This window comes from Daucus carota, chromosome 2 (genome assembly GCF_001625215.2).
Source record: "Daucus carota subsp. sativus chromosome 2, DH1 v3.0, whole genome shotgun sequence".
Lineage (NCBI taxonomy): Eukaryota > Viridiplantae > Streptophyta > Magnoliopsida > Apiales > Apiaceae > Daucus > Daucus carota.
Window position 1 is genome coordinate 40,108,716 of NC_030382.2, and position 24,497 is coordinate 40,133,212.

The following is a 24,497-nucleotide window of genomic DNA, read 5'->3' on the forward strand; positions in this document are numbered from 1 at the left end:
CTTTGCATTCATAGTTGTCTTATCAAAAATAAAAAAAAGGTTCGCTAGTAAGAAAGCTGGCTTCTGCATTTGCGAAGACACTAAAACAAGAGAAACAAACAACAGCTAAACAAAATTTATAACATGTTTTACACGAAATCAAACATATAACTTTTCTTTTAACTCTAGCATAATTCGGACATGACCATTTACCATGTATCTTAAGTTTACATAACATCAAATATGTATCTGGTTACAAACTATGACGTATAAAGTTAAGACCTGAGGAAACACTGAAAAGGACTACCAGCTTAGAGAGTTCCTTGACTGCTCTTTCTTTGCAATATATGAGCTTTCTATTTCCTCCTGCAACAAACATGAAGTAAAGGTGAAGAATTATAAATTCTCAGAGAGCGAATTTCACATATAAGGAAATTGGTTCTAATAAGCACCCTTGTTAAGCTTATACTTCAAAAATAACAAAGAAATGCTTAAGAAGTTGAAGCACTAGAGTATAGAAAATTTTGAGATTAACTAAAAAATAAAGGCATAGCAAAACAGAGGAAATGGAATTCAAATTACTGTTAATTACCTTACAAGATTTTAGCAAAGGCTGCAAGAAAGATGATCTGAAGTATCTGACTGACTGTCCAAGTGAGGTTGCATCCCACTCTATGGGAAAATATCCAGCACAAGATAAAGAAAAAGAAGAATGAGCTAATACTGGAAAATATGATATTTCTACAAAGCTATGACAACTCTATAACCAACCATCAAACTGACATAGATACAAAGTCTGTCGTCCAGTTTTAAGTCATCACTTAACAAGTGACACTAACACATAATCAAATGCATCAGTGCATTGACAATATGAACTTAAACTATGAGATTGTGCATAAAGTGTGAAGGACTTGTACATAAACTGTCTGGCATACCATTATCACCCGCTGTTCTCAAACCCATGTTAATTTCTCCCAGAAGCTGAAAATACGAATAACAGGGATTTATTATCATTTGAGTATGTATAACACATTAAGAATCATAGACCATATAGCACTTAAGTCCCTAAGTCCCAACTCCATAAACAGAAAATGTCAAATCAAGTTCAAGTTTAAAATGCTAAAATTGTCTAGAATTCGTTATTGTAAATAAATATTTAGATAGCAGATAAAACATAAGACATTTGCATCTTCAAATGTATACTACAAGACTATCCAGTTAAAAACAGACAAATTTTTTCCTTAAAACATAAGCCGTCTGCAAAAAAAATAAACTAGAAAGCTCAACTTCTTATTACCATTAACCAAAGAGAAGATGGGTTTCCTCTTGTCATTAAACCAAGGGATTAGGGCAATGTACTTTTCTACAAAGTTCTTACCTTGGAGAGTGTAGGGACAGTCGTCGGATCAAACTCCTCGCAATGATCTGGATCAATAGGAACACAAACACGACCTAGAAATTGATAGATACAACTTAAGCCTTGTAAAACATTTGAGTGACGGTAACCAGGTAACAGTAGTTTCCTTTAAACACGATTTAAGCTTAAAATTGGAGCTTTAAAAAATCTGGATCTGATTTTGTAACACAAAAGGAAAATATAACTAAATTATGCAAGATTGTCTGCCACTATTATGAATATTGAGATCTCCTGCATTTCCAACTTAACAAGGTCCAAGATACTTACCTGTTTTGGGATGTACACAGAATGGTGCCTTCAGCAAATGGTTCATATGCTTTGAGACCTGATATGCAAGGAGAAACGGTCCATGTGATTGGTCAATATCAGTCTCTTAACATATAAAAAAAACTGTAATTTTTCTCTACCAGAAGCAAGGATGAGGGAGAGAGTCAGATAGTAACCTCCATATCAATCCTAGGATAGGCATAAGAGAACACAATTTCTTCAACGCATCTACGAAGCCCTGGTGCCTAAAACATGGAATGCAGACATAAGTTAATCGGTTATTTCCTACAAGCACCCAATGCCTTACTCCAAAGACTTCAGTCCCCCGAGAGGTGCAAAAGTTTTTAATCATCTAGGTTGAACAACCAGAAACAGGGATCTTACAAGGAACAAAAAGTATCAGCTCCAACTATGGCCTTACCATGATCAAATTGTATCATAAAGGAAATATGTACCTTCTGCTTTCCAGATTGAAGCAGATGTTTCAGTTGATCCCATCTAAAAATATTTATGTCTTCTTTGGCCATGGATGAACGCCTGTTATCCTGCCACTTGCCGCGAAGATCAGAAGTAATACCTGAAATGAAAGGATTTATATCATGTAAGAAATCAGATGAGATTGCAAATTTTACTACAAGATAAAGAGGAATAAGGAACTGTTATTCAAAAAGTTGATGTGCACCTTCATCAGGAATCATATCAAGTATTTTTTCATATCTCTCGTCTGAGAGTAGTTGCTGACTGCTAAGCAATTTCCGTTCAAAAAAGTCCTTTAAAACATTGGTGTAGGATCTTCTGCAGAGATAGACTGAAATGTGAATGGAAGATCAAGATTTAAACACAATCACAGGAATACTAATAAAGCACTTACGCTAGAAAGGGATGGAGTGCCTGACCCATCAGAGAAACCTTTCTATGACTATTTTCATTTCCCTACAGTATAGAAGGAGGGTACCATAAAACAATCAAATTAATGTTACTTATATCTTAATTACTGACAGATAAAGGAATGTTAGAAGTGACCTTGTAAACTCGAAAATAATCAGCAACAGCTGCTCTCTGTTCATTATTCAGCCTAAGTTACAGTGGCAGAAACAAAAACAATGACAAGTCGCAACTAAACAAAACCAAAAATTCTAAGTTCAGATAAAATTAATCTGAAGGTTTACCTTCTTGCTTTCGCATCACAAACCCAACAGTGGACACCACGTCGGCCACTAAAAACCCAAAGAATATGATTAAATCCAAAATCATCTGCACAAAAAAGAAGAAAAAAATAGGGGTAGGGGTTGTAAGTAATGAATGCCTTATATCCAAAGCATAAAAAATGCATACATTAGCCCAATCTTGCAAACACAATACTCTGAAACCTCTTTAACTTCTAGCCTTCAGGAAAGAGTACAGAGGGATAAAATAACCAAATATACTAACCCACCAAATGCATAGCGTTTATAGAGTGAAGCAAAAAAAAAAAAAAAAATTGCTTTCATGGCGAAGATACTGAACCAGGTCAATAAATAAGATCAAAATTTGAAACAGAAAGATGGAGACGAAGACTACAACAGTGCAGTAACAAGGACAATCAGTAGCTTGGAAATTATAATACACATAAAGCCTAAAAATGTCTACTTGTTTCCTCCCCTCCCAAACAATCACAAATGATAGACCGAGCCTATTACAAAAATGATATAACAACTTGGGTTAAGGGAGAGTCTGAAAGCACAGAACTTCAGAAATACTATAATTATGTATTTATAGTATAAATAAACTTATCCAAACAAAATAGACAATTCCATAGCCTTTTGTCAGCTAAGAAGCAAATGTTGGACAGACATTGGTTTCCTTCTGTACACACCTCTGAGGGAAGTATCGAGAACTTTAATTGCAATGGTCATCAATGGCCAACAGTCCAAGCAAACATCAGCTCCGGAGCAGCAGTATCTGACATCGTCATAATCTGTCATATCCTGTTAACATATTAATGCAGATACAGTGTAAATTTGTTAATTTTTATGGAAGTTTCTGCATGATTTGTATTGTGAATGCATGATAAATCGAACTCACTATATCAAAAACTAGCTCCCTTTCCACTGGAGTAAAGACATTATCACCAGCTTGAGCATAGGCATGCCTCTTTGCAGGCTGCATTAAAGATTAATCATGAACTTCACCACATGGGAAAAAATTGAGATACAAAGGAAAGGCAAATTAAATAAAAATTACATCAACGCTATAGACGGGACCAATATCTATTTTGAATGGACACTTTTCTCTGATTGCATTTTCCATATCAGATGCACTATTGAAAGACTGAAAGCGCAGATATATGTCATTGTCCAACGTGAAAGAAAATTCTCGGCGCCCGAAAAAAGACTGATCACACCCAGGATGCTTGCCATCTAAACATTGTTAATCAGCACAATTGGTTAAAAAAATAACACAGAAAATACAAGAAAAAACAAAAGAGGTCAATAAACCACAAAAACGTGTGGTAACATTGATTACCAGTTCCGTATGACATCCATCTAAAGATATCCGCATGTGGAAAAAGCTTTCCTGTTCAAATTGAGATTTCAAGCATGTTTAAATTCAATGTTTGACAAGTAAAAGTTGTTAATTTGACATAAGACAAAAAATTGGTAGAAACTATGAGCAGAAGCGATAACAATCAATAAGAACTGATCTTAAAAAACTTCAACTGCGTAGTCTCGTAGGATATAATCACTTACACTGAAGACAAATACATGTATTACAGAATCGGCAACAACTTGAACACCACAATAGCACAAATAATGTATAGCACTAGAAACTATCTATACTAAACTCTAAAGTGACACTAACACAGATCCGTTGTCTACTTACGTATCTAATTAAAAATTTAAACACTAAAAATAACAATAAAATTAAAATTAAATAGTTCCGTTATCCAATTAACTCAATTCTATTCAAAGCCAGATCTAGCCTGAAGAGCAGGAGGCAATTGAGAGTAAGGCCGTTAGCTCTTGGGACAAAAACTTCCATAACAATACTTATATCAGGAAGAATTGCACAATGAGTAATAAAGTAGTGAGAATTAAAAGGAGAAGAAGATGAATTACCGTAATAAAGTTTAAGGTAATTAGGGTTAAATTCATCGGGAAGCGCATTGATTCGCATAAAATCAGATTGAGGTTGGTCGATTATCATGTCATCTCTTCCATTTTCTTCTTCTCCAGGCATGATGGCAACGCAAAAACAGAGGGACTATCGATGTACAGAGACTTGCTGAGTGCTCTTGAACTTGTTGCTGCTCAATCGGCGGGGCGGGAATGTTATCACAGATTTGGCGGGAATATTTGGGTCAAGATGTATTATTTCTTAATTAAGCCCTCATATCTAGTTCTATTAATTTGGTAGTATTACTCAAATTCAAGAGACTAATGTATAAGATATGTTTATATGTTATTAAATTACTAAATGATGATGGGTTATAAATTTATTCTTATATGCATAAGGATTAGTTAGATTTATTTTCAATCATCAATTTTTATGTAGGCAAAAAAGAAATATTATAAGTAAATATGAATAATTTATTATTAGTTCTCTATAATTGATAATTAAATTAGAATAGGAAATTATATCGGTTAGAAATTTTAGTTATTTTATTTATTTTAATGAAGTTACTCGACATTTTAATTTAAATAAAAATATTATTTATAAAAAAAATGAATTTTTCATCGCTTCGTATAATATACATTATTTCTTACTTTCATATCACAAATAAATGTATACAATCATACCTTATAAGTCAAATTGTCTATATAAAAAAAACTTATTTTTGAAAATGTATGTACCTTCTATTGATTATGACTAAGAAAATAAATATATTTTTTTGAATTTCATAATATCAAGACCTCTTTAATCCCATAATTATCAAATTGATCACATATATAACGGTCTAAAATAAATCAATTAAATATAATTATATTTAATTTATATAAAAAATTGAGCAAATCTATCTTATTTATAAGATGTTGAATCAAAATCATATAAAATACAGTCTAATTCATTTCATTTTTCATTCTATCTGGTATGGTAAAATCATGCATAAATCATGAAAAGTAGCTACCTATATGTTACTGCACCACTTTTAAACACTTATATAAAAAAGGATTAATTATCTAGTTGGTCATTCAACCTGCTTAATGTATGATCAAAATAGGACGGATTACTACGTTTTAGAAATAAGAGTATAATTTCAGGAATATTTTATGTAAATAAAAATTAAAATAAATAAAAAAAAGATTGAACAAGAGTATTTACAAATATAAAAAACCAATTCTCATAATTAAACTTTTTTCTGTCAAGGAATGATCAGAGGTAAATCAGCCAAGAGTACATGATAAAATTCAGAATGGACATCTCCCATTTTTCAAACACGATCAACAATGAACAAGTGTATCTAGCTCAAGTGTATCTTGCTCTATAAGCTACTCTAGGCCGACGGTTTAACAAATCTAAAAGAGCTACTAACCGAAAAACCCAATCAACTTATATTTTTTTGCCAAAAAATCTTTAAACTTTTCTTTTTACTAACAACCCCAATAAACTTTTATTAAATCTATCAAAATAATTTATTAGAGTTACTTATGGCCGACATGGACTAATCATGATTAACTCGTATGTTATGTGGCAACATGACTAAAAATAATCGAAAATAAGTAAAAATAACTAAAAAAATTATTAATATTTAACTACAAGATCTAAAAAAAAGACAACTTATAATTTTGATACAAACTTTCCTGTCCGTGAGTTTTAACAAGTAATTATGATGATTAAGTAGCTTACTTGACAAATTTTAACAATTCAAATTAATATATAAAAGAAAAAATTAAGGGGAAAAAAATGAGACACCATACAAACACATCTTCACTTGTTTTCATGTTATTTCTGAAATTAAAACCAAAAAATATCATATTGTAAAATCATAATCCGTCAATTATCCTTAACCATGGTTTATTTTATATTTTTTTATTATAATTTTAATAAAGTTTATTGGTTTTGTTAGTGAAAAGAAAAGTTTAAAGGTTTTTTGGCAAAAAAATGATAAGTTGATTGGGTTTCTTGGTTAATAGCTCAATCTAAAACATATGTTTTTATGACTCAAACTTGCAAGTATGTTTAATAACTCTCCCCAAGCAGTGGTTAAACTTTGACATGTTTTGTTTATTATTGAATCCAAAACTAAATATTAATAATAATTTAAATCTTGATCAAGTACCTCCACGAGGAAGGACGGGATTTGGAATCACTCCTCGGGATTAGTCATAAAACTAGCTACCCTTGCTATTGAATGAGCCGCTTAATTGGCTGATCGTCTCAGAAAATGCACATAATGGGATCTCAATGTCCTTAAGAATTTCTAAACACTTTGGCAAGATAGATCCAAAGAAAGAGCTGTGGAGACTCTTTGGTAAAATTGCTTCAACTACACCGAGGTTGTCCAACTCAATGTAGACTTGCTGTTTGTACAGAATTTTTTTAGCCAGGAGAGAGCTTCTCTGAAATCCAATGCTTCTGCAACTCGGGGATCTAAAACACCTACAAGCCGTCCACCACAACCTGCTACAAATCCACCTAAATCGTCTCGCAAAATACAGCCAAAAGAGCTTTTACTTTCCTTGTTGAAGAAAGCAGCATCGACATTGCAAGTTAGCCACCCTGATGGAGGGGGCTTCCAAATCAACATTCAAAAGGTAAAAAAAAAAAAAACTAAGACGATGTTGAGTTACCTGAGCAATCATGTATGACTCCACATGAAATTTTTCATTTTTCGAGGGACAGCTAAATTCCATAACCTTAGCCACTTAAATTCCGAAATTCCCCCAGATCTTTGTGAAAATCCTCTGTTTAGCACTATGTATTTTAACTTCTTCATAAATATATAAATTACTGGTCGGTGGCTTGAGCCTATCTGCACTTGGCAAATTGTGTAAGCTAAGTATCACCAGTAGAATCTGCAGCATCATTCTGATCATCCCTCACGAAAAACCCGGTGCAGCAATCCCCATACCAGGGGCTCACCCTGCTCACCTTGAAAGTCTTGAAAGCGATTCAAATAGATAAAAAAGTGGTCTAATGTAGTCTGAAAGCCAAGTTTGTTCAGTGCTATTAACACATCCTGTGTAGTCACAGTTGTGTGGATAAACTTGATCACACACTGTTGAATTGATATCACGACATCAGCTGATATCTCACCCTGATTTGGGATGATCCTTGGCATCAGGCCTATCACGTTTGGAGCTGGCACTAGATCTTCTATCACGGTGCAATAGTTATAACAATAGATGGTGAGATAATAAAATGATTAACTGAATCGATCTTACATTAAATAGTGAGACTTACCATAGGACATCAGTTGTTCACTAGAATTTCCGTAGCACTCAATTTTTTTTTCTTTCTTCACAAGTTCTCTTCATCTTTTCGAGCTGATTGTTTCCATGAATGTTTGAGACAATGTATCAGAAGAGATATATGAAAGAAAAGAAATGGGAGAGTGACACCAAACTAATGAAAGCTAAGGGCGAGACACTTGGCACATATTATATCAGTTCAGGAGTACGTGGTGTCCTGTGATTTAATTTTGAGAAGAGATTAATTTTACATTTTAAGTTAAAAGGTACAAAAAAATTCATCCATCATTCTTCTTAATGCATGCATCATTTTAAGTTAACAGGTAAAAAAAATTCATCTGTACAAACAGATAACTCCTGACGTATGCAATTTTTCAAGGTTCAAGTCATTCGGTACAAACAGATAACTCCTGACGTAGGCATTTTTAGAGTTTCAAACATGCTTGGGTTAACACGTTGAACTTATTTAACGCATTTGGTACAAACCGATCAACTCTTGATATATACACATTTTAAGTTAACAGGCACAAGCATCTTTAGATATATTCGTATGTTGTATAATTATTTAAGTTATTAGTTACAAATATTGATATATGCATTAGATATTAACATGTTCAAATTTACAAGTCCAACTTACTACTCCTACTCATCTGGTAATATGGTAATACCTGATCATGATCACCCTACTCACCTTGAAACTCTTGAAAGCGATTGAAATAGATAAAAAGAAGTCTTATGTAGTTGTGAAAGCCGAGTTTGTTCAGTGCTATTAATACATCCTGTGCAGTCATAGTTGTGCGCACCTAGGCTTCGGCTGTCACATAGCGGATAAACTTGATCACACACTGTTGCATTAATATCACGGCATCAGCTGATATCTCACCTTGATTTGGGAGGATCCTTCGCACCAGGCCTATCATGTTTGGAGCTGGCACTAAATCTTCTGTCACGGTGCAATAGTTATAACAATAGATGATGAGATAATAAAATGATTAACTGAATTGATTTTACATTAAACAGTAAGACTTACCATAAGATATCAGTTTTTTACTAGAATTTCCGTAACACTCAAAATTTTCTCATTCTTCATAGTACTCTTCATCTTTTTCGGCTGATTGTTTCTATGAATTTTTGAGACAATGTATCAGAAGAGATATACGAAAAAAGAAATGAGAGAGTGACACCAAACTTTTTAATGAAAGCTAACACAGAGACAACTGGCACATATTATATCAGTTTAGGAGTACGTGGTGTCCTGTGATTTAATTTGAGAAAAGTTCAATTTTACGTTTTAAGTTAACAGCTACAAACAAAAATCATCCGTCAAATTTCTTAATACACACATTGTTTTAAGTTAATAGGTACAAAAATATTTCATAAACAGATACCTCCTAACGTATGCAATTTTTCAAGATTTAAATCATTTGGTACAAACAGATAACTCCTTAAACAGGCATTTTTTAAAGTTTCAAACATGGAGGTTCAAGTCATTCGGTACGAACAGATAACTCCTGACGTAGACATTTTTTAAAATTTCACACATGCTTGCGTTAACATGTCCAATTTATTTAAGGCATCAGGTACAAACCGATCAACTCTTGATATATACCCGTTTTAAGTTAACAGGTAAAAGCATATTTAGATATATTTACATGGTGTATTATTAATTATTAATATTCAAGTTATTAGTTACAAACATTGATACATGTTTAAATTTACAAGTCCAACTTACTCTTACTCATATGGTAATATGGTAATAGCTGATCACCCTCCTCACCTTTAAACTCTTGAAAGCGATTCAAATAGATAAAAAGCGGTCCTATGTACTATCTAGTCCTGAAAGCCAGGTTCGTTCGGTGAATAACACATCCTGTGCAGTCATATTTGTGCGCACCCTGATTTGGGATGATCCTTAATTCCCATCAGGCCTATAAATCACATTTGGGCTTGGCACTGAATCCTCTATCATGGTGCAATAGCTAATACCGTTATTTAAAATTGATGAATTAAAAAGATTTGGTGCTGCAACCAATTCTACTTATAAACACTTGTATAGATATATAAAAATAGTCAAAATAAAAGGAATTACTATGTTTTAGAAACAATTAGAGTATAATTAAAAAGGATCCTGGTCCCTAGCAACCGTCCGTCGGGAGAGTTTATATAACATACACATCCAGGGGTCGGATCTATATTTCAAGGGTACATATTCAAGCAATTTTTTTTTGCCTTGCGCTATAATTTTCCGCGGATTGGACTTCTTCCTTTCCGCGGAAAGTAAGAAGTCCGTTCTGCGGAAAATTATAGCGGAAGGCAAATAAAAAATGTTTGTATTTGCACCCTTGAAATTCAGATCTAACGATTCTGAAGCTATGTGTTGGTTAAGGCTTATATGACATCTGGGGGCTATGGAACAAAACCCAATTAAAATAGATCAACCAAGAGTGCCTACAAATATAAAGAACTAAATCTCAAATAGTTTGATAACATATTAAACTTGACATGATAGACATGTTTTATTTAACTTCTTCATAAATATAAAAAGTACTGGTCTGTGGCTTGAGCCTATCTGCACTGGGCAAATGGTGTAAACTAAGCATCACCAGTTGAATCTGCAGCACTGCCAGAAGGTGCATCATTCTGATCATCTCCCATGAGACCTCCCATTGTCATCAGCCCTTCAACGTCAAAACCTGGTGCACCAATCCCCATACCTGGGGGCTGGAATAGTGTCCTCCTGATTACCAGGGGCTCGCCCTGCTCAGCTTGAAACTCTTGAAAGCGATTCAGATAGATAAAAAGTGGTCCAATGTAGTGGTGAAAGCCAAGTTTGTTCAGTGCTATTAACACATCATGTGCAGTCGTAGTTGTGCGCATCCCCTCGCCACACCTAGTGTTGGCTTCAGCTGTCACAGAGCGGATAAACTTGACCACACACTGCTGAATTGATATCACGGCATCAGCTGATATCTCACTCTGATTTGGGATGATCCTTCGCATAAGGCCTGTCACGTTTGGAGCTGGCACTAAATCTTCTATCACGGTGCAGTAGTTAGTTATAACAATAGATGGTTAGATAATAAAATGATTAACTGAATCAATCTTACATAAAATAGTGAGACTTACCATAAGATATCATCAGTTGTTCACTAGAATTTCCACGGCACTCAAAATTTTCTCTTTCTTCATGAGTTCTCTTCATCTTTTCCACCTGATTGTTTCTATGAATGTTTGAGAATGTATCAGAAGAGATATATGAAAGAAAGAAATGAGGGAGTGACACCAAACTAACGAAAGCTAACAGAGAGACAACTGGCACATATTTCATGAGTACGTGGTGTCTTGATGCAGGTATCGTTTTAAATTACATACATGCTGGCGTAAACTTATTTAAGTTAGTAGGTACAAACAGATAACTCCTGACGTATATGTATTTTTTTACATAACAGTATAAAGGTATGTGTATTTTTTCACATAACAGTATAAACGTATGTGTATTTTTTCACATAACAGTATAAACTGCGTGTGCATTTTTTTTTGAGTTTCAAACATGTTTGTGTTAACACGTTCAACTTATTTGAGGTATTTGAGGGCATTACGTACAAATCAATCAACTCCTGTCCCTTTTAAGATGTTTATATTAGTGTATAAATTATTAGTTACATATGTTTATACTGTTTAAGTTAGTAGTTACAAATCTTGATATATGCATATTTTTAAATTAATATTGTATTATTATTTAAGTTATTAGTTACATAAAGTATTTATATTTTTTTTAATTAATAGATATAAACATGCTTAGATTAACAAGCCCAATTTACTCCTTTGGTAATAGAGATAGATCATCTCTGCATAATTATATTTTTAAAAGAACTTTATTACCCAGAAGATATATGTATAGCAAGAAAATTTTTATTAGTCATAAAAAATTGTGCATAGACTTTACTTTAGTAAGAATAAATTTATAATTAATGTGCCTTTTAATTATAAATTTTGAAAAATATATATCAGTTATATAGAAAATTAATATATAATTAAAATTATTAATAACATAAAATGGTTTCTATTCAAGTATTTATTATAATTATAGAAGAATGAATGTTTAACATTGTGACGACTCGGAAATTTTTATAGTATTTTATTAAATTGTTATTAATTTTCTAAAAGAGCAGGAATAAAATTTTATATTTTATTCCAATTTGTTGGATTTTCAAAAACAATTTTGTTAGTTACTGCAATTATGTGATTATTTGATTTAATTGTGGTACATGTTAAATGAGCAATTTTATTTGTTTATTTTATGTCCGATTGAGTAGTTAGATATTTTGTTTATTAGACTTTTTATAAATCAAAGGTTTGTTTTATTTGAGCCCAAAAGTTTTATCAAATTTAAATTACTCAAAGTATTCAAATTTTGGTATTTTTTCTAATTCTGTCGGGTTCAAATATATTAAAATCTCGCAAATGATTATTTTAATTATTTCCCATTTGAAAGTGATTTGGAGCATTATCTGTGAGAAATATTAACTTTTCTATATATTGTGTCTTCGATGATGGTATTATTTTTAGAGAATTGTACTTTTAAAATTGGGAATAAATTTTGGGACTCTTAAATTATTTTTATTGCTAAGAGAGCTTTTTATTTAAAAAGTGGGGGCCTGATTTTGTTAAATATATATAGCTTTCTAAAAACCTTTTAGTTTATAAAATCAGTTTATAAACAGTCGGTGCAATACAGATTGGGGATCGAGAGCAAAACTAGGGTTCCTCTCTTCCCTTCGATTTTAATAGATAATCGATTAAATCTGGTATATACAGGTGAGAATCGTGTGTATCTCGTATGTGTGTATTCATATATAATTGTTGTATGCTTGAATCGGAGTGGGTGATGGTGTGGGGCGGCGATGGATGGAGGTGAGAAGTCGGCGGAAGAGCGGCGGAAAGATGTAGTCGGAGCAGAGTCAATCGTGGTAACTTGGAGGAGTTGTCTATCGGAGTTTCGTGGGTGGCTGCAGGAGAGGCACAACTGCCGATATTGTTTGATGGCGGTGCGTGCAAACAGATGGGGCGGCGTCGGTGTTCTGAAATCGGAGATACCGACTCCGACTTGACAAGTCGATCTGTGTTGTGGGTTGAAGTGGTTGTGTTGGTCGAAGTCGGGTTGTGGCCGGCGGTGGTCGTAGCTCAATCAACAGTCGAGGCTGAGAGAGGGGAAAAGAGATTGTTTTTCGGTGTGTTTGTGAATAGAGAAGTAATTGTTGGCTTGGGGTGATTGAAGTGATGAGCTAATGGTTGAAGGTGGGTTCAGTTAGAGGGATGGCTGTGGTTTTGAATTAAATGGTGATTGGGAAGATTAACAGAGGTGAATAGAAGGGGTTGGACTGGAATGGATTGGAATTTGGCAAAGTCTGGTGGTTCCGGTTTTTTTGACAAGGTTTCTAATGGTGAGTGGTGGTGCCGCCGCGTGTATGAAGACAAGGAGCTGTGTTCGGGTTGTAGAATCGGTGTTGTAATTTGTTTGTGTGAGTTGTGCTAGGATGAAAGTGGTAGATGAAGGAGGGTGTGGTATTACAGTTGTGGAATCATTGAGAACTACCGGAGTGGCACTACCGGGCGGCAAAACTACTGATGTGATTAAGTGAGCCGCAAAGATGGTTCTGATTGATGGTTCCATGTCTGTTTTGTGGTTCTGTCAAGTGTGTGTACAAGCAGATTAGGTGCGTAAACAGATTGAATAGGCTTTTGCAATGTGTTAGCAGGGCTGCTGGTCTGAAATCAAAGAAAGAAAGGAAAGGTGGTTGGTGTTGCATGTCAAGGGAGCCTGCAGGGGCGGTTCTGCGTGAAAGAAAGTGTAGGATTGGGGACTGAATTATAAGCAGTTGGGAGTACAAGCATAGAAGTCGGAGGTTGGGGAGAATTGGGTGATTGTTGGTGATGATTGGTGTCCACCGGAACTGATTGCAGCGCTACCTTGTAGTTCAGAGATAGTATGTCTTGGCAGCAGACTGGTGTATGTTGCGATGGTGTATGCTTGTATGAGTTGGAATTTAGTTGAGGTAAAGGACTGAGTTGAGACAGGGGAGGCTGTAGAAGGATGTGGTGGTGATAGTTGGAGTGGATTCATATGGCCAGAAATTCGGCTATGGCTTACGGATCCGAGTCGGATCGAGAGATGGATGTTTTATTAATTAATTATGTATTATTAAATTATTATTAATATCTGTATTATTGTTATTATCAGTTCAATTGATAATGACAATGATAAGTGATATTTTTAATAATCTTAATGATCAATAATTGATTAAACTAATTTCTATTTCTGTTCCGAGTAATGGTGAATAAAGGTTGTTCTTGAGATCGAATTATATGAATCGTTGATTATATCTTGAATTGGTTTTGTTATTGATATGGGGTTTGCTCAATTTTAAAATACATGATGCTCAAAATTATAGTATTTTATTAATTTAGTTTGATGAGATTCTAAGATTATTTGAGATGTGACTGGATTACAATTGGACTTGTAATTCGGATTTTGCTTTTATCCAGGGATGTATTATTGAGGTTCTTAGCGTTTGTATATAATCAAGTATGAGATTATATACAGGAGTTAGTAGATTATATTTTTATGAATATTAAAGCATGTAAATTACGTGTTACGTGATTACTTGTTTAACTTTCTGCTATTATGTGTTTATATTATTTGTATATAATATGTTTATATTGCGAAGGGTAGTAATATAATTTCGATTCTGCGAATTGACGACGCTCTGGATTGTTCAACAATTGAGTATTATTTTGCTGTCATATATAGTCGATCGAGACACGTGCATCCAACAACTTCAGAAGCAAGCGATATTGTGCCGTAAGATAGTACTGTAGAATATAATCATTGAAGAAAATAGCAATGTTGAGGCCAGTATAGAAACCTCGAGTAGAGTGACCGAGTTGTCACCTGTTTTTCTATCAGAGGCAAGTATTCCTATTCCTCTCTTCTATTTAAAAAGCAATTATTTCAATTCTCTTTTGATAATACAAGTTTTATATTTATGACTTGTACTTCCTGCAAGCATGATTATCGATTTCTGATATTTAAAAGTGCAAATGCTTTCACGTGTTATCTTGTGATTGAAAATATCGAATATCTTTAGTTCGATACTTTTTACTGTTATATGAACAGTGACTACTTTATTTGAAAAGTATTCTGATTATTTTAATCAGTTTTCTGGAAATTATTGTCTGAGTTCTTTTACAGTTTGAACTGTTATTGACACTGTAGTAGTGTTATATTGATACTACAATATATGCCTGGTCTTCTGTCCCAGACATAAACCCTGGATTTTTTAAATAGCGAAAATAGTTGTTTTGATTCCTTTGAGCCGCATTGCGGTGGATTTTAAAACTATACTCAGACTTTGATGAAATTGATTTTGACAGCATTTTGAATTTGAAAACGGAAGAGTTTTCAGAAAGGTTTTGAAGGATGATATTATGGCATATGGGGCTATTTAATACTCCAGCCAAATAGACCAGCAAAATATTGTTTTAAAAATAGATGATTAGTCATCTGCTTCTGGAAGAAATCGGAAGATTTCTTTGTTTTTGCGTAAGAGACCGGGACGGCGGTCCAGCGGAGGGCTATCTAGGTATTATTGAAATATGATAATACTTTTCTGCCAAAGGCCAATGTGTTGCCTTGTATTGGTACCTGTTTTGAGACATGCTTCTACGAAGTATTGACTCGGTATTATCACACGGACTGATCAGCTGTGATAGTATGCCGTTGTTTAAAACCTGGTCATTATTATTTAAGCTTATGATAGCTTATGTTTACTGTCAAATTTATCTGGTAATTTTCAAGCATATTGATTTATATGTTTGATATACTTTTGAGTTACAACTCTTCAGATTATTTTAGAAATTGTTTTATTTTAAATACTCTGATTTAATTCAAAAGAAATTATATCTTGTGGCTCTTGCCTTTTATATTATCTTGCTGAGCATTTTCGCTCACTCTTGCTATTATTTCTAACCCTTTCAGCTAGGGATTAAGAAGGTAACCTGCATAAACTGCGCGTAAGACTTATGCTAGGCGAGATTTCCAGGGAGATGTCTGTGAGAATGGCTATGGTTAGAGTTGATTTATTTCAATTCAGTTGTAGATTGATTTATTTATTTGGTTATCAGTTACTCTTCTTATCGAGGTTTAACTGATAATGTAGTTTAAGTTGTAATAAGATTTGATAGTTTGGTTTCTGATTTCGATACTATAACCTATTAGCGATCCTATTTTTAGGGGGTCAAAGTGATTTTGATTTAAATCCTTTTTAAAATATCCAGATTTTCAAATATCTGTTTTACCTTCTTCCGCAAAATACAGGTTTTTAAATGATTTTCTTTTAGTGGCACCAAATCCAGACCCCCGGATTTGAGGGATGTCACAGTTGGTATCAGAGCTATAGGTTATAAGTTATTGAAATCAGAATGTAGATTTTGATTAGAGATGTGTTTAGTGAAACCTCATGTAGAGGTAAGTCAAGACTATTGGGTATAGTCTTTGTTGATGGAACTGAGATTGAGATTGGAGTAATGATTCTGAGTAATCATTTTGGTATATCCTAGTTTTGCAATTGTAGAAACAGTGATTTGGACATAAGGAGTCACGTGATAAGGCATCTTTAGTTTCACATCTTTTAGAGTTTGAGATTGACTTTCTAAGTAACCTGTGCCAGCTAGACTCGTGGAAGAACCTGTCTAGTCTAGAATGTTTCTTACTATCCTTGCCACTTCTAGAGTATTGTATAGAGGTTAGTCCATTATTTCATATGGAGTTGGTATAAGGAGATTGAGATTTGTTGGGTCAGAATGAGAATACCTGGGGATAGTACTTGACTTCAGAGTTTATATAGATTTTATGTTAGGCTATTTGATATAGTACTATGAGTAGGCTATAACGTCAACGCTCTACAATGATGATTGTATAAAGTTGAAGATAGCTTTTGACCGTGCCAAGCTGGATAGATTTTTACTAAAGTGGATAGAGGTGATGGAATCTTTGGAGTCGAATACGAATCAGCCAGAATATTAGAATATTGAGAAGAATTGTTGGAATCGAAATGAGTCATCAAAGGAGTCAATCAAGAAGACATATGTGATAATATTGGCAATACCTTCCTCATACTTTATTATATTGATTATCTTTCCCATCAATAATTTGTTTTAACATCTCTTTTATAAAGATGTTTATTAAAAAGCTTATAATACTCTCTTGTGTTTACCCATATTTTGGGTTTGAATTGTGACAGAGGCTAACATGATACCTATTTTTAGGTTGTGGAAGCCCTGTCGAGTTTGTGAAAATTCAATTTTATTTTTTCAAAATGGTGAATGATTCTATTTTAATATATCACCATTTACTCGTTGTGTATAAATATCCTTTTTGGTTATTCTTTTTCTCCGGAATAACACATTTGGAAATTATTCAATTTTGATCCCAGATGTGCATCAGATTTTAATTCGTCAGCAAACATTGATCAATTATATTATATTGAAATTCCTTTCATATTTATTTTCTCCAACTGAGATGAACAACCCTATTCATAGGGGACACAAGAACTTTCTGTCTGTGTGATAGATATTTGATGGGACGCCATCACTTGTGTGTTGTGCATTACAAGAAGGCTAACTACCTTTAGTAGTTTCTTTATTTAGATACGCAACATAGTTCTCTAGATCATTTTGATCTCTCAGCATTTCTCTATTTCATATCAGTTTGTTTTCGAAACTCATACATATGACATGTCCTTTGATATCTTAAATCTAATATGTTTTTAGATCGATGATTCTTATTTGTCAATTAATTCTGAGGGTATGCCAGTCAAATTTGAATGAGCTAATACTGCCAGTACATTTCAAGATTTGGTATAGAGCTACAATTACAAAAGCAGATCACGATGCGACTTGCAAGAAGAAGTATGCTTTCGTTCTTTCTTCGCGGATTCCGAGGACGGAATCCTTATAAGGGGGGAAGTATGTGACGACTCGGAAATTTTTATAGTATTTTATTAAATTGTTATTAATTTTCTAAAAGAGCAGGAATAAAATTTTATATTTTATTCCAATTTGTTGGATTTTCAAAAACAATTTTGTTAGTTACTGCAATTATGTGATTATTTGATTTAATTGTGGTACATGTTAAATGAGCAATTTTATTTGTTTATTTTATGTCCGATTGAGTAGTTAGATATTTTGTTTATTAGACTTTTTATAAATCAAAGGTTTGTTTTATTTGAGCCCAAAAGTTTTATCAAATTTAAATTACTCAAAGTATTCAAATTTTGGTATTTTTTCTAATTCTGTCGGGTTCAAATATATTAAAATCTCGCAAATGATTATTTTAATTATTTCCCATTTGAAAGTGATTTGGAGCATTATCTGTGAGAAATATTAACTTTTCTATATATTGTGTCTTCGATGATGGTATTATTTTTAGAGAATTGTACTTTTAAAATTGGGAATAAATTTTGGGACTCTTAAATTATTTTTATTGCTAAGAGAGCTTTTTATTTAAAAAGTGGGGGCCTGATTTTGTTAAATATATATAGCTTTCTAAAAACCTTTTAGTTTATAAAATCAGTTTATAAACAGTCGGTGCAATACAGATTGGGGATCGAGAGCAAAACTAGGGTTCCTCTCTTCCCTTCGATTTTAATAGATAATCGATTAAATCTGGTATATACAGGTGAGAATCGTGTGTATCTCGTATGTGTGTATTCATATATAATTGTTGTATGCTTGAATCGGAGTGGGTGATGGTGTGGGGCGGCGATGGATGGAGGTGAGAAGTCGGCGGAAGAGCGGCGGAAAGATGTAGTCGGAGCAGAGTCAATCGTGGTAACTTGGAGGAGTTGTCTATCGGAGTTTCGTGGGTGGCTGCAGGAGAGGCACAACTGCCGATATTGTTTGATGGCGGTGCGTGCAAACAGATGGGGCGGCGTCGGTGTTCTGAAATCGGAGATACCGACTCCGACTTGACAAGTCGATCTGTGTTGTGGGTTGAAGTGGTTGTGTTGGTCGAAGTCGGGTTGTGGCCGGCGGTGGTCGTAGCTCAATCAACAGTCGAGGCTGAGAGAGGGGAAAAGAGATTGTTTTTCGGTGTGTTTGTGAATAGAGAAGTAATTGTTGGCTTGGGGTGATTGAAGTGATGAGCTAATGGTTGAAGGTGGGTTCAGTTAGAGGGATGGCTGTGGTTTTGAATTAAATGGTGATTGGGAAGATTAACAGAGGTGAATAGAAGGGGTTGGACTGGAATGGATTGGAATTTGGCAAAGTCTGGTGGTTCCGGTTTTTTTGACAAGGTTTCTAATGGTGAGTGGTGGTGCCGCCGCGTGTATGAAGACAAGGAGCTGTGTTCGGGTTGTAGAATCGGTGTTGTAATTTGTTTGTGTGAGTTGTGCTAGGATGAAAGTGGTAGATGAAGGAGGGTGTGGTATTACAGTTGTGGAATCATTGAGAACTACCGGAGTGGCACTACCGGGCGGCAAAACTACTGATGTGATTAAGTGAGCCGCAAAGATGGTTCTGATTGATGGTTCCATGTCTGTTTTGTGGTTCTGTCAAGTGTGTGTACAAGCAGATTAGGTGCGTAAACAGATTGAATAGGCTTTTGCAATGTGTTAGCAGGGCTGCTGGTCTGAAATCAAAGAAAGAAAGGAAAGGTGGTTGGTGTTGCATGTCAAGGGAGCCTGCAGGGGCGGTTCTGCGTGAAAGAAAGTGTAGGATTGGGGACTGAATTATAAGCAGTTGGGAGTACAAGCATAGAAGTCGGAGGTTGGGGAGAATTGGGTGATTGTTGGTGATGATTGGTGTCCACCGGAACTGATTGCAGCGCTACCTTGTAGTTCAGAGATAGTATGTCTTGGCAGCAGACTGGTGTATGTTGCGATGGTGTATGCTTGTATGAGTTGGAATTTAGTTGAGGTAAAGGACTGAGTTGAGACAGGGGAGGCTGTAGAAGGATGTGGTGGTGATAGTTGGAGTGGATTCATATGGCCAGAAATTCGGCTATGGCTTACGGATCCGAGTCGGATCGAGAGATGGATGTTTTATTAATTAATTATGTATTATTAAATTATTATTAATATCTGTATTATTGTTATTATCAGTTCAATTGATAATGACAATGATAAGTGATATTTTTAATAATCTTAATGATCAATAATTGATTAAACTAATTTCTATTTCTGTTCCGAGTAATGGTGAATAAAGGTTGTTCTTGAGATCGAATTATATGAATCGTTGATTATATCTTGAATTGGTTTTGTTATTGATATGGGGTTTGCTCAATTTTAAAATACATGATGCTCAAAATTATAGTATTTTATTAATTTAGTTTGATGAGATTCTAAGATTATTTGAGATGTGACTGGATTACAATTGGACTTGTAATTCGGATTTTGCTTTTATCCAGGGATGTATTATTGAGGTTCTTAGCGTTTGTATATAATCAAGTATGAGATTATATACAGGAGTTAGTAGATTATATTTTTATGAATATTAAAGCATGTAAATTACGTGTTACGTGATTACTTGTTTAACTTTCTGCTATTATGTGTTTATATTATTTGTATATAATATGTTTATATTGCGAAGGGTAGTAATATAATTTCGATTCTGCGAATTGACGACGCTCTGGATTGTTCAACAATTGAGTATTATTTTGCTGTCATATATAGTCGATCGAGACACGTGCATCCAACAACTTCAGAAGCAAGCGATATTGTGCCGTAAGATAGTACTGTAGAATATAATCATTGAAGAAAATAGCAATGTTGAGGCCAGTATAGAAACCTCGAGTAGAGTGACCGAGTTGTCACCTGTTTTTCTATCAGAGGCAAGTATTCCTATTCCTCTCTTCTATTTAAAAAGCAATTATTTCAATTCTCTTTTGATAATACAAGTTTTATATTTATGACTTGTACTTCCTGCAAGCATGATTATCGATTTCTGATATTTAAAAGTGCAAATGCTTTCACGTGTTATCTTGTGATTGAAAATATCGAATATCTTTAGTTCGATACTTTTTACTGTTATATGAACAGTGACTACTTTATTTGAAAAGTATTCTGATTATTTTAATCAGTTTTCTGGAAATTATTGTCTGAGTTCTTTTACAGTTTGAACTGTTATTGACACTGTAGTAGTGTTATATTGATACTACAATATATGCCTGGTCTTCTGTCCCAGACATAAACCCTGGATTTTTTAAATAGCGAAAATAGTTGTTTTGATTCCTTTGAGCCGCATTGCGGTGGATTTTAAAACTATACTCAGACTTTGATGAAATTGATTTTGACAGCATTTTGAATTTGAAAACGGAAGAGTTTTCAGAAAGGTTTTGAAGGATGATATTATGGCATATGGGGCTATTTAATACTCCAGCCAAATAGACCAGCAAAATATTGTTTTAAAAATAGATGATTAGTCATCTGCTTCTGGAAGAAATCGGAAGATTTCTTTGTTTTTGCGTAAGAGACCGGGACGGCGGTCCAGCGGAGGGCTATCTAGGTATTATTGAAATATGATAATACTTTTCTGCCAAAGGCCAATGTGTTGCCTTGTATTGGTACCTGTTTTGAGACATGCTTCTACGAAGTATTGACTCGGTATTATCACACGGACTGATCAGCTGTGATAGTATGCCGTTGTTTAAAACCTGGTCATTATTATTTAAGCTTATGATAGCTTATGTTTACTGTCAAATTTATCTGGTAATTTTCAAGCATATTGATTTATATGTTTGATATACTTTTGAGTTACAACTCTTCAGATTATTTTAGAAATTGTTTTATTTTAAATACTCTGATTTAATTCAAAAGAAATTATATCTTGTGGCTCTTGCCTTTTATATTATCTTGCTGAGCATTTTCGCTCACTCTTGCTATTATTTCTAACCCTTTCAGCTAGGGATTAAGAAGGTAACCTGCATAAACTGCGCGTAAGACTTATGCTAGGCGAGATTTCCAGGGAGATGTCTGTGAGAATGGCTATGGTTAGAGTTGATTTATTTCAATTCAGTTGTAGATTGATTTATTTATTTGGTTATCAGTTACTCTTCTTATCGAGGTTTAACTGATAATGTAGTTTAAGTTGTAATAAGATTTGATAGTTTGGTTTCTGATTTCGATACTATAACCTATTAGCGATCCTATTTTTAGGGGGTCAAAGTGATTTTGATTTAAATCCTTTTTAAAATATCCAGATTTTCAAATATCTGTTTTACCTTCTTCCGCAAAATACAGGTTTTTAAATGATTTTCTTTTAGTGGCACCAAATCCAGACCCCCGGATTTGAGGGATGTCACAAACATATATTAATAAGATGATATCATTTATATTTAATTGTATTTTTTGATGAATAATAATATTAATTTAATATATCAAAATATTGTCATTACCTCTATTCCTAACAATTTACTTTTATCATTAAGATAAATTACATTCTAAAATAATTAAATTACCTCTACAATTTTATATTAATTGTTAATAATTTTAATTTAATTAGAATTCATGTTAGTTATTGTCAAAGTTATATTTCATGTACTTTTCCTGTCAATCAATCTAAACGGAAATAACAAGGTTAATCACAAGTATTTTTTACTATATTTTTATTTCGGAAATGACATTTTTTCATATCATACTCCCTCAGGAAATAACAAGATCTAATCAAGTATTTTTTACCACATTTCATTTCAGAAATGACATTTCTTCGTACCACTCCCTCGAGAAATAACAAGATCCACCTGTATTTCTTTCCACCATACTTTATTCTCGAAATAACAATGTCAAACAATGTCAATGGGATGTTATCAAAACTTGAATTTAGCTCATTTAAGATATGATTTAAAATCAAATATAATTTATAAATTTAATAAATTTTATACTCAAACAAGCGACATGACAAAAAAAAAACTTGAACTGGATAACAAACTCTACGAAAATTTACCATTTAGTGCATCTTTTATTGAAAACAAAGAGGTGTAAAAAGACACAGAAATATTAAAATGTGTTTTGTGATCAACTTTAAAACTAACATCAATGTGAAAAGAATAATATTAGCGACAAATGTTGTTCACAAGTGTTTAAGCACAACAACATTAAGGCAGGAAAGGGAAACAAAGCTACAATTACAGGAAAGTTTCACATATGAAGTCTTAAACACTTTGAGCAAAGTCTGCAGTCGAATCGGCACCAGCATTGCTTGCATAAGGTTCTCTGTACCACTGATTAGGTTCGCGAGTAATAAAGCTGGCTTCTGCATTTGCGAAGACAACGGAACAGGAGAAACAATCAACAGCTAAACAAAATTTGTAAAAGGTGGAGCATTTTAAGAACATCAATATCTAGAATTTTCCATTTTTGATTCTTAAATGCCTACCAATTTCTCTTTTTTTTTTGATTTATTTGTTTTTATTTTATGGCTGCTAGATTTATTGTCTGAGGGTTTCTTTATTGTATATGGCCATATGGGTTATGCAACTAGCAAGATCTTCTATTTGCTAAACTTGATGGCTATTCTTTTTGTTTATTCAAGAAATTTTAAAGACTGCCTTTAAGAGACCTATTGACCCTCTGTTGAGAGATCTGAATATAGAGATATTTGCTCAAGGAACCTGGGTGTACACATTTGATGCTTGGCCATTGTACAAAATATGTTTCACTGGCGCTGGTTGTCTAACTACTGATAAAACTGAAGTCGATCGGCCAGTTTCAAAGGAACTATTAATCAATTGTAGAATAGAAACAAGTAGCATACCTGACAAGAATACATCCTGATTCTTCATCGTCATCACCCCTTCAACGTCAAAACCCGGTGCAGCAATCCCCATACCAGGGGCTCACCCTGCTCACCTTGAAAGTCTTGAAAGCGATTCAAATAGATAAAAAAGTGTTCTAATGTAGTCTGAAAGCCAAGTTTGTTCAGCGCTATTAACACATCCGGTGTAGTCACAGTTATGTGGATAAACTTGATCACACACTGTTGAATTGATATCACGGCGTCAGCTCACCGTGATTTGGGATATTCCTTCGCATCAGGCCTATCATGTTTGGAGCTGGCACTAAATCTTCTATCACGGTGCAATAGTTATATACAATTATATATGGTGAGAAAATAAAAAGATTAACAGAATCGATCTTACATTAAATAGTGAGACTTATCATAAGACATCACTTGTTCACTAGAATTTCCGTAGCACTCAATTTTTTTTCTTTTTTCATAAGTTCTCTTCATCTTTTCGAGATGATTGTTTCTATGAATGTTTGAGACAATGTATCAGAAGAGATATATGAAAGAAAAGAAATGAGAGAATGACACCAAACTAAAGAAAGCTAACAGCGAGACACTTGGCACATATTATATCAGTTCAGGAGTACGCGGTGTCCTGT

The 24,497-nt window shown here is 33.9% G+C and overlaps 2 protein-coding genes and 1 long non-coding RNA gene across 4 annotated transcripts; 1 reads left to right on the forward strand and 2 right to left on the reverse strand.

The window, feature by feature from the left end:
• Positions 1-81: 81 nt before the first annotated feature.
• Positions 82-4,997, reverse strand: LOC108206974 (uncharacterized). The gene is made up of 16 exons (XM_017377428.2): positions 4,762-4,997; positions 4,169-4,219; positions 3,887-4,062; positions 3,728-3,805; positions 3,519-3,630; positions 2,833-2,917; positions 2,687-2,738; positions 2,535-2,596; positions 2,346-2,458; positions 2,119-2,240; positions 1,840-1,908; positions 1,664-1,721; positions 1,358-1,431; positions 915-960; positions 572-651; positions 82-345 (listed from the first exon to the last, which is right to left on the reverse strand). The coding sequence occupies exons 1-16, from the start codon at positions 4,880-4,882 to the stop codon at positions 283-285; spliced, it is 1,362 nt and encodes a 453-aa protein (XP_017232917.2). The 5' UTR covers positions 4,883-4,997; the 3' UTR covers positions 82-282.
• Positions 4,998-10,647: 5,650 nt separating this feature from the next.
• On the reverse strand, positions 10,648-11,257 carry LOC108207554 (transcriptional activator hap3). Its single transcript, XM_017377992.1, has 2 exons — positions 11,182-11,257; positions 10,648-11,090 (listed from the first exon to the last, which is right to left on the reverse strand). Exons 1-2 carry the CDS (start codon positions 11,255-11,257, stop codon positions 10,648-10,650), a joined length of 519 nt encoding a protein of 172 aa, XP_017233481.1.
• Positions 11,258-12,171: 914 nt separating this feature from the next.
• Positions 12,172-23,367, forward strand: LOC135150672 (uncharacterized). 2 transcript variants are annotated; one of them, XR_010288910.1, is made up of 3 exons: positions 12,207-14,399; positions 14,867-20,319; positions 20,787-23,367. It is a non-coding gene; the product is annotated as an uncharacterized LOC135150672 (long non-coding RNA). The 2 variants fall into 2 exon arrangements; XR_010288909.1 differs by lacking the exon at positions 20,787-23,367 and having other exon boundaries at positions 12,172-14,399; positions 14,867-20,636.
• The last annotated feature ends 1,130 nt before the right edge of the window (positions 23,368-24,497 follow it).

Excerpts from the sequence above, each read along its gene's own strand:
- LOC108206974 (XM_017377428.2), bottom strand. The coding sequence starts at position 4,882 with ATGCCTGGAGAAGAAGAAAATGGAAGAGATGACATGATAATCGACCAA. Across the intron at positions 652-914 it reads GAGAACAGCGGGTGATAATG|AGTGGGATGCAACCTCACTT; the intron begins GTATGCCAGACA and ends ATTTTCCCATAG. Across the intron at positions 346-571 it reads CTTTGCTAAAATCTTGTAAG|GAGGAAATAGAAAGCTCATA; the intron begins GTAATTAACAGT and ends TGTTTGTTGCAG.
- LOC108207554 (XM_017377992.1), bottom strand. The coding sequence starts at position 11,257 with ATGAAGAGAACTCATGAAGAAAGAGAAAATTTTGAGTGCCGTGGAAAT. Across the intron at positions 11,091-11,181 it reads ACAACTGATGATATCTTATG|AAGATTTAGTGCCAGCTCCA; the intron begins GTAAGTCTCACT and ends GCACCGTGATAG.